Source organism: Coffea arabica, chromosome 5e (assembly GCF_036785885.1).
Source record: "Coffea arabica cultivar ET-39 chromosome 5e, Coffea Arabica ET-39 HiFi, whole genome shotgun sequence".
NCBI lineage: Eukaryota > Viridiplantae > Streptophyta > Magnoliopsida > Gentianales > Rubiaceae > Coffea > Coffea arabica.
Genome location: NC_092318.1, coordinates 46719764 through 46730249, shown reverse-complemented (window position 1 = coordinate 46730249; position 10486 = coordinate 46719764). Strand labels below are relative to the sequence as shown.

Genomic DNA, 10486 nt, shown 5'->3' with positions numbered 1-10486 from the left:
TTCCAGCTCTACCGCATTTATTTTAATTTCCTTCCCATTTCTTGTTTTCAATTATGGGATCGATTTCAAGACTTTCCCGGGAATCCCAGCAAAATTTGTTAAACAATTATAGAGTGTATGCTTCATTTTGCGGAAAGGATCCAACCTCAGTTACCAATATTTCTAACTGGATAGAATGTTACAACCCCTCCAACAACTCATGGCATAGGGTCACATCCATTCCAGGGCTAATGCAAAATCAGGTTTTGAAAGGGTTTTCAATGGTTTCCATTGGAGACATGCTCTACATCATTGGAGGCCGGCTTTGTCTCAAGGAAACAACCAGTGATTTCTCCAATATTACTGATGAAATCGACATGAAAGTCCTTCCAACAGTGCTCAAATACGATGCTCGACGTGACTTATGGCTGGAGTGTGCACAAATGATCATGCCTAGGTTTGATTTTGCATGCACTGTTTGCAAAAACAAGATTTTTGTCGCTGGAGGACAGACAACGATTGGCAGTGCTAAAGGGATTTCATCAGCCGAGCTTTATGATCCGGTCCTCGATGAATGGAAATCTTTGCCTGACATGAGCACGTTGAGGTACAAATGTGCAGGTGTAACATGGCTAGAGAAAATCCTTATTGTTGGAGGGTTTGCTGAAAAAGGGGACAACGGTAGCCCTGGACCATATATCATGGAAAGAAGTTCAGCTGAGGTTTTTGATTGCCAACTAGAGAAATGGGATTACAAGGCAATGATGTGGAAATTGGACATCCCACCAAATCAAATTGTAGCAGTCAATGAAAGGCTTTTTAGCTCGGGTGACTGTTTGAATGCATGGAAAGGTCATCTTGAATTTTATGATGGGAAATTGAATATGTGGGTTATTGTTCGTGGATCGAGTTTGGACAATTTGTCTGCTCCAATTTGTACAGAAACTGATTGGTCACCATTGCAAAGGCTGTTTTTGACCATGGCTCCAATAGGGACTTATTTGTATTTCTTGGCAGGCTATAAGGTACCAGGGGAAAACTCAAGAACTAGAACTGAGGTCCATGTTTTTGATACATCAGTAAATGGAAATGGATGGAGAAGCTTTGAACCAGTTGAAGAAGAAGGTGAGAAGGAGCTTTGTTGCCACTCCTGTGTCCTAAAACAAGACCACTGATGATCAGTTTCATGAGCAGTTATGATGGAATTGGAGGAAAATTTTACATTGTTTTATAGAGCAAGACATGAAACATTGGAGTACTTGGAACATGTACAAGGATAATGGCAATAAGTTTTACAAGAAATCCTAAATGGAAAAAAAAAATATTTTGTTTTCTTGGCATAGGTACGTGGCTATAAGTTTATACATGAGTAAAAGTTGTTACACACTATAGTGATAATTTATCAAAAATGTGTTGCTAAATATAAAAAAAAAAATCCCTAATAATGCTTTCTCGGGACTCGAGATAGGTCCAATTGGCTCGGACTTGGGGTACAAATAATTGTCATGCCAACCATTTTTACCAGTTTTTTTTTCAATTTCATAAAATGTATATTCATTTCTTCAGAATGTAACTTGTTTTAAATACAAAATAATTATAGAACAAATTTTTATGAGTTTCACTCATAATCTTATATACGATGTGCATGCAATAACCTGAGCTTTATATCTTTTTCTTTCGGCCAATCTTAATCATCAACTTTCAGGACCATCCCTACCAGAAAGCCGGTTGGCCCAATGGAATAATGAACACCATCGACTGCTACAATTCCTCTTCTTCTTCTTCTTCTTCTTCTGTTCTTTCTTTTTTTTTTTTTTGCGTAGAAACTGCTCCACCTTGCTTCTGTGCATCCATCCCTTTCTTGATAATCAAATGAGGGTTACTAAATCCATCTTGGCTCGAATGAGACCAAGACGCATAGCATCTGTGCGTGAATTACATCGTTGCACAGCGAAGAACACGATACATGAATACGTTTACTTGTCTCCTCCCTTGTTTGACAGTTTATCGATCTGTATGTCTAGCAGAAAAAAAAAAATCTTATATTTTTCACATATGATTTTCTTCAGAAATGGTCTATTCTAGTGGAATATGCCTCCAATCTCCATACAATACGTAAAAAATCATGATTCGCTTAAATCGCTTTCTTTTTTGTTTTTTTCCCTCCTCCTGAAAAGATAGGAGCTTAAATCGCTTTCAGACAGTGGAAAATAGAACTGTAGACCGTGACAAATCGCTTGGATGACTTCTAAAGACAAGACAAGCCTCCTAAATTATTTTTTTGGATTTTCTTGTGGTATTTATCTGAGCCAATAAGTTTGTTGATAAGCAGATGTATCCCTCCTTTTGCTGTGCTTATTGTGTATTTTTAGAGCATAGAGAATAACGAAACTCGTATTTATTAGTCATGTTGAACCAAAAATAACCAATTTTGAATGGCTATTTTTTTCAGGAAAATTTTACAAAAATTTGAATGGTAATAATGTTCTTCAAATTCTCTTGATATAAACGCCATGCATACAAACTTGTCCAATTGAACCAAAAAAAAAAAAAGCAGTAAAAAACAAAATTCAACTATTCTATCTGTTTCAAAACAAAGCTAATTCAGAATCTTGACATATTCCAGAGAAACGCTCTTTTTTTTTGGTTGGTGTTATCTGCCTGTAGGGAAAATGTGACCTTAATCAACATAATCTGACCAATCAAGTAAAGAATGAACATTTACAGTTCATACCAATGTACCACTCATTCCACATAAAAATTGGAAGGTAAAAGTTGAGTTAAACTTTTTAATCACTTTAGCCGAGTGATTATGGATCACAGGTAGCATACACTACAAGCAAGGATATAATCAAATCGTGTCGATTCAGAGTAACGCACTATTCTAGTATGTAGCATTATTTATAAGTAGGGTTCAATTCTCGAATGGTACTCAAGTTAAAATATTTGAACTCGAGTTCATGCTTATTGACTTCTTAAAAATCAAATCATTATATCATACTCAATCTCAATTTAATTTAGTTTAATTGAACTCAATCAAATTTAATTAAATTCAATTGAATATAAATGTAAACTTTCAAATGTCACGTATTAAATTCAAACTCGAGAGTTCGATTAAGAAAAACTCGAAACTTATGAACAATTCAATTCAACTCTCACATGATTGCAATGCACACCACTATGCATGAGCACTAATTCAGCCAAATTAAGGAGGCTAACCATCTAAATTATCCACCGTTGGTGTGCTGCAAAGCATCAGGACAAGTGGTGTCAGAATGCCGTGGGACTGTGATCAGGATCAAAAGGGCATCCCAGCCCACCCAGCGGGCAGTGCAGAGTGCAGACTACGGATTTCAGAGGTCGTCAAACCATGAAAAGGAGAGAAAAGAAAGAGAAGCATTAGAGAAGAAAAATCCAACCACGTGAGACCTCCAAACGTATTACTCCTAGTACTTAGTAGTATTATTATATTAACTGCACGGGCCTCCTCTCCAGAGTCCAGTCTCCTGTTGCGGTAGTGGTCCTAAAGTCCAAAATCTTCTCCCAAATGTTCACCGGTGCTGCAATCTTTTACTCACCCCGTGCCTCGACTGTTTAAACATTTTATTTTTTCTACAAATAAACAAAAAAAATAAGAAAGAAAAAAGAGAGGAGAGATTATTAGGCCTTTTTTTTTAAAACCCTTTTTAGTTATTAATTAATGCTTCGACCTTTAGAAATATACTGTATTTGTTCGAGTAGAAATATCTTTTTTACAAAAATTTCAAAAACTTGCCATCTAAATTGCTGATGTGAGATAATTAGAGGAAATGTTGATGATATTAAAGTTATACAAAAAATAGTTTGAAAATTAACTCCCCATTTATGAGAGCTAGTTGACATTCTCATGACTAATGTCTTATGCCATCATTAATTAAAGAAAAGAAGAAAAACTTCTATGTGTTCAGTTGAAGTTTTTTTTTAAAAAAAAAACTTATATGGTTGTGTTTGGATTGCATTTTTTCGTCATTTTTCATGAAAAAATTACTGTAGCGATTTGATATATGTGAGAAAAAAAGGTGATAGAGAAATGTGATCACGGAAAACGACAATATTTTCCGACGGAAACAAGCAATCCAAACAAAGCCTTATGTACACCATTAGTATTACAATAATATTTTCACAAATCTTAATCATATTAAGAACACAAGAAGTTGTCCCTAATTTCATAAAGATCATGAACAATTTTCATTGAGTGATCAAAATGTATCTTTAAATTAAACACAAAATAGATCTAGCTTTTTCTAACATGTTTGGAATGCATTTGACAGGATAATGATGGGTTCTTCTATCTTTTTTTTTTTCTTGTTTCTAACATATGTTTTTAATTTTATTTAATATATTTAAAGCTTTTTATGCCGAATGGGAGAGTAAATTCAAGGCAAGAAAAGTCACCACTGTTAAATCACGAGTTATCTAACTTTAACATGGGATTATTGCTAACCCATAGAAATTTGACTCTTAAACTAGCTCTCATTGGCCACATAGAATTATCATCACAGTATCTAAGCTCCAACAACATACTCTATAGTATCTCAAATAATATATTTGCAATATTATTTAGGTTGCTATCCATAATCCTCTTAAAATTAAACAAAAAAGAAGAGAACAAACAAATCTAATCCTATTAGTAATCTAATGTAATCAACTCTCATCCCCTAAGGGCCCCAAACATTAGAGCCAAATCCCCAGAAATCAAGAGGAAACTAGCCATAAAATAACTCAACTCTAAACGGAAACCAAGAAACTCCTGCAAATTTCTGAAATCTCTTACCCCATCCCAAAGCACTCTCTCTCCTTCTCTGACCATTCTCTGCTCTCTGACATTTTCTTATTGGGGTATAACCTTGAAAGTTTCCCCTGACCTGATCACCTCACTCCCTCCCACTTCGAGAACTGAAAAAAGTTGTCCATTTTCATCAGCCAACACCAACCTTGTCTCTGTTTCAACAAAACAACCACTGGGTCTTTCTCTGTTTCTTGACTTCTCTCCATTTTCTGCCATTTTTTCTTGCCTTTGTTCCCTGAAAAAACCCAAGAAAAACCATCCCTTTTCACTAAACATGCTGAAAACCCCACTAAGCTAGCATAACATCAGCACCATGAGAAAAAGATCCCATTTTTCTTGCCTTTTTTTGGGTTTCTTCAACCTTTTTTGATAATGGGAATATTATCAGCTGCAGCACCACCACCAAGTATAGCTCCCGCAGTGAGCAGTGGTGGTGGGGTGGAAAGAGATGATCCTTGGAGGAGTTTTGATAATTCTGTTAATGCGGTTTCTTTTGGTTTCGTTGCTACAGCTATTTTGATATCCATGTTTCTTATCATGGCCATTTTCGAGAGGTTTCTCCGGCAAAGATCGTCTGCCGCCGGTGGCCAGAACCGGTCAGATCTCGAGGCACAGTCGAGGGTTCATGGAAAGCTCGACTACCCATCTCCAAAAGTAAGCTTTTTTAAAAAAAAAATCTTGCTAATAAAGTTTATCTAATTCTATGCATATGCTTTTTGGTTCGTAGTTTTTATTCCAGGATTAAGGAAAAGATTAGTGGATTAATTTTGTTAATCATTTTTTAGTTGGAAAATGGTAGTATGGCCTTTAGTGGTTAGTGTATTTTTTTCATGGTGTTTGAGGTGTAATGAGTGGGGTTACTAACTTTGTGATGATAAATTTTTCTTTCTGGCTGTAATTATAGCTAATACTTATGCTTTTTGACTGTGATTATTGTTGTTTTGGAGTAAGGCTTGATAGATTGATTTCCACAAATTGTTAGTAATTCTGTTGTTGGTTAAGGATGGGTCCTGTGTATAATGTCTAAAAAAAATATGTCTGATTTTGTCTGTCTAAGTGTGTGTGAGAGAGAGAGGGGGTGGGGAAGAGAAGATTTGTCGTACCTTAGAGCATTTAATGGGAATAATGCAAATTGTTATGAAATAAATATGTCAAAATAGATAATAATTTTTTATGGTATGAGAAAGTCCATATTTTGGTGGTTGTAAATGGTTTCTCTATAGTGGTTTGCTTTTCAAATTGATGTCAATATATATTTTTCCCTTTTATGAGTGATCAGTGAATTATCTACTTGAATAGTATAGATTTTATTTAATATTAAAGAAATTAATTGAACTTTGATTCACCTTGTACATGTATAGAATTTTTTTCTTCATTGAGCAATATAACCGGTGATGTTAACAAAAAAAAAAAGAAAATCTATTATGAATTTTCATTGTTGACCCCAAAAAAAGAATTTTATACAAGTCTTGTTAAAATTCCATGAGCAGTACAAACTGACTTTGTTCAGCAGTTAATTGCTTTCTCTTAGTCTAATTATAGCTAACTTCAAATGCCATTTGACTTATATGATCTTAATCATGATTGCTTTAGTAGACACTGTGCTGATTATGATTCGATCTTTCGCATTGGTTTTCAATGAAATATGCCGAATATTGATTAAAGTGGCGTTTTGTTTTGGTTGGTGTCGGATGTAGCTCTGGTATCTTGTATATGTGACATCTTCAGTAAAATATTTTTAGCCCATTCCGGCTTGGATGCTATGGCTTAACAGCCTAGGATTTTGGTGATACTGATAAATTTGTATTATAACTGACCATCAATTTGGTAGATCATGATTTCATGCATACTCAAATTAGAAGTGCATTTTTCTTTATGCTTTCTTTTCTCTGTTTCTTGCTTTTCTTTACCCCTTTAGCTCTTCTTGTTTCAAAAAGTTGTCTCACTAAATCATATGACCTTTTATTCTCCTTCCCCAGAATGCTTTGTCTTGGGCCTTAGGCCTTAGATAACTGCATTTGCGCTAGACCAGAAGGGATGATAATGTAATTTAGATGAACTTCTATAGCTGATTCCCAACTTGGAGGTGACACCTTTTCTTGAGTAATTATAGGCTTTACAGGATGCAAAGCCAAAGTTGGAACAAATTACTTTCTTACAAGATGTGATTTGTTGTTCTAAAGTGAAAACAACCAACAGACAAGGATGTTGCAATCAGGGTCCCAGTGATTCTATATTACATGCTCTATAAAGATTTCAATAGTAGGCCTTCTTATGTACTCCCATGTTGGTATGTCCCTGGTTTAATGCTACTTAGATGTGATTCAACCACCATAGACATATTTAATTTGAGAATTTATATTTATGCACTGTTTTGTGAATAGAATTTACTTTTCGACCCATTAGATTTGTAAAGACATAGCATCAGCAGATCACTTCTTTGTGATTTCTTTTTACAAAAAAGACTGGTTCTTGCCGGTTAATTTAATCACCCGACATTTTTCTCTAGAAAAGGTTTGGTTTTTCTCTTATTTTATTTATTGTGGTTAAAACTGTGGTTTGCAGTGCTGAGCATAGTCTGTCACTAGTTGTGGTCTACCGTATCTTAGCTTAAGCTAATGACATAACGTTCCATGATCTCCTTGGAAGAGGAGTGGGATAATTTGGATTTTGTGTGGACTTTATTCTGTAGTACCATATCAAATATCCTATAAAAAATTCTTAGTGGGCAGTGTTACAACCACCTTGATTTATTGGTTCTTAGAATCAGCAACTTCCACTTCTCAAACTATCAATGGAATGGAAAAGGATACTGCTAGTTTGTGTGCTGCATTTATTTAGTAATATCTGATTTGCCTTTACAAATCAAAACAGATCATGTCTACTAAAGTTGGCAACTTCTTCAATTTATTAATCCAGTGTTATTATTAAAAGCTTAGCATCACTTTTCATATCAATCATGCAGAAGTTTAGGTTTGCTGGATTTGTTGTGATGCAAAATGTTTGGTTTTCTGCATTTAATGCAAATTCCTTTTTCAACTTTTAAGTGGTAGCTAACTAATTTCAATATTCAGCGATCTGTGAAGCTACCTATATAGGATTTTCTCTTGTAATACAGTTGGTAGAGGACATTGTATAGTGCTGTCTTTTTTTTTCCATGGTTGTTTGGGATATGTAGGTCCTCTACTTGTCACAAGCATGTGACATTGTCTAAATTTGTCACTAGAACCAGTATGGTAGTTAGGTTTTATAAATTACAAGGTCTAAAATTATCTGGAAACACAACAAAAGAGTCTCCTGCTTGTATATTTGCTATCAACAATAGCCAAGACCTCCACTTGGGGATGGTTGTTAGAGACTGGAATTGTGTCACCATCTGCTATGACACTTTGCCCTGTGTAAGCAATTTTGATGTTCCCAAGCACCCCTTATGATGTGATTGAGTTGATCATCAAGTAAAGCTAACATTTTTTGTTATCCTCAAGTGGTACCTAATCCTTGCTCTTGCTCCTTTTGCAACTTCTTCTTCCATATGTTTCATAGTCCTTTTCCAGTCTCCATACCTTTCACCTCTTACCATTTGGACACACCTTGCTTGTAGTAGCGCTGAATTTGTTGTAGCCATTTAAACACAACTTGCTTATCCAAAATTTTAATGGATTAATTAAAAGTTAAGATGTCTTCCGCAGCATCTGCGTTCCTTGAACTCTACTTCTGTCTTTTTATTTCCTACTCATTTTCTCTGTTTTTGCATGTATAGTACCTTGCCCTCACAACAGCGCACACACGTACATAGAGAATTACAAACAACAGGATATTCTTTTCTTTTCTTTGGTAGGGAGTGCATGGAAGGAGATGATAATTGTCTCTCAATACATGGTACATCCCAAAAAACTCCTCCCATAAGTAAGTTAGCGCAATCCACAGTGCATCAGACGGATAAGGTTGCATCCTAAGTGTTTTCTGGCCATTAGTCTGCACTAGGATTTTGCCTATAGGGAAAGAAGGAATTTTTCCTGTTTATATCTGTTCTTTTACTTGAATCATTCAACTTTATTATTTCAGTCTTCAGATTTGTCCACAGAGCAGCTCTCTAATTTACTCTATTTACATTTACAGATGAGTGTTTATGCTAGAGGGGTATCAGTGCTGATGCCTGGAGAAGAAATCCCAACCTTCATTGCTCATCCAGCTCCAGCACCATGTCCCATGGAGGGCGTCGCACGGCCCCTCCATCAACATAATCTGCTTCCCTCAAACACTTCAATGCATAGCCGTATCAATCAGTAAATAGAAGAAAGCAAAGCTCAAGAAAGAACACAAGATTGTTCACGGATTTTTGTGCTCTTCAACAAACTCAAGCCTTTGCAGAATCTGTAGACATGTAAATCAACTTTAATCCAAAAAAAAAAAAAATTGAACTCTTCGCAATTTGTGTGCTTGTATCATTTTACATGTACAGTGCACGCTAGTTTTTCCAAACAGGTTCTGCCCTAAAAGGTTTTTTTAGTTTGTTGGGCTCTGTTTCTATCTCATGGAAGATCATGGTTATTTGCTCTTGCATTTTTTGTTTTCGCTGTCGCTTTATTGGTTCAAATTTCAGGTACAACATTCGTTGAAAATCTTGGAAGGAGGGAAACAGAAACTAGTAGATGGTAAGTAGGATACAATATTTTAAGCTGTCCAGACTCCGGACATTCTAGTTATTAGCTATGCAACTAAATAAAAACGAACACATGTAAGTCCAATAGGAAATAAGTGGAACCTATTGTATCTCAATCTGACTTCAAATTTCCCAAAGTCAAACTATAGTACGAGCGTTCACAAAAATGGGTAGGTATCTAACTACGTATGCAGTGCACAGGGCCAAAATCAGCATAGATGGCTTATTTTTGTGCGGGATCCAACAAAACTTCATTTTTGAAATTGAACAAATATGGAAACAATTATTGCTTTAACTTTGTACCCTTGTGCACACCAAAATATAACATAACATCCAGCATTAGCACTGCCCCATTTTCATGAATGCTGCTGCACTGGCTAACATATTGGATAAGAAGGAAAGAATCCAAGTCTGTCCAACCATCTTTGGATTTATGGATTTCTCATGTTTCTGGGCTTATCCTTTGAATGATGCAGAAGAAGTACAAGGTGTATAATTATATGAGTTGTTTGAAAGAAGTTGGCGCACTTTTTTTTTTTGTTATATCGCGTACGCAGGTACAATAGATTCAAAGAACAGAAAACAGATATTATAAATGTAGAGAATTGATAAAAATAACATTGTAGAGCTCCAATAGTACTTAAAAATTAGTGTGTAATAGATAAAACATTTGTAACCCCGATATCTTGCGTGCCTTGATTTTTGTGCAGAATGGCTTATTTTTGTGCAGAATGCAACCAAACTTCATTTTTGAAACTGAGTAAATATGGAAACAATTATTGCTTTAACTTTGTACCCTTGTGCACACCAAAATATAACATAGCATCCAGCATGACGCCCAGCATTGGCACTGCCCCAGTTTCATGAATGCTGCTGCACTGGCTAACATATATTGGATAAGAAGGAAAGAATCCAAGTTAGTCCAACCATCTTTGGATTTCTCATGTTTCTGGGCTTATCCTTTGAATGATGCAGAAGAAGTACAGAGGTGTATAATTGTATGAGTTGTTTGAATG

The 10486-nt window shown here is 35.5% G+C and overlaps 2 protein-coding genes across 2 annotated transcripts; both read left to right on the top strand.

Moving 5' to 3' along the window:
- On the top strand, positions 1-1614 carry LOC113687564 (F-box/kelch-repeat protein At1g16250-like). Its single transcript, XM_027205148.2, has one exon. It carries the CDS (start codon positions 54-56, stop codon positions 1152-1154), a length of 1101 nt encoding a protein of 366 aa, XP_027060949.1. The 5' UTR covers positions 1-53; the 3' UTR covers positions 1155-1614.
- A 3061-nt stretch (positions 1615-4675) lies between these two features.
- LOC113743585 (uncharacterized) lies at positions 4676-9370 on the top strand. Its single transcript, XM_027271635.2, has 2 exons — positions 4676-5461; positions 8927-9370. Exons 1-2 carry the CDS (start codon positions 5180-5182, stop codon positions 9095-9097), a joined length of 453 nt encoding a protein of 150 aa, XP_027127436.1. The 5' UTR covers positions 4676-5179; the 3' UTR covers positions 9098-9370.
- Positions 9371-10486: the final 1116 nt, after the last annotated feature.

Coding starts and splice junctions, on each gene's coding strand:
- LOC113687564 (XM_027205148.2), top strand. CDS start 54: ATGGGATCGATTTCAAGACTTTCCCGGGAATCCCAGCAAAATTTGTTA.
- LOC113743585 (XM_027271635.2), top strand. CDS start 5,180: ATGGGAATATTATCAGCTGCAGCACCACCACCAAGTATAGCTCCCGCA. Junction 5,462..8,926: donor TCGACTACCCATCTCCAAAA/GTAAGCTTTTTT, acceptor TTACATTTACAG/ATGAGTGTTTATGCTAGAGG.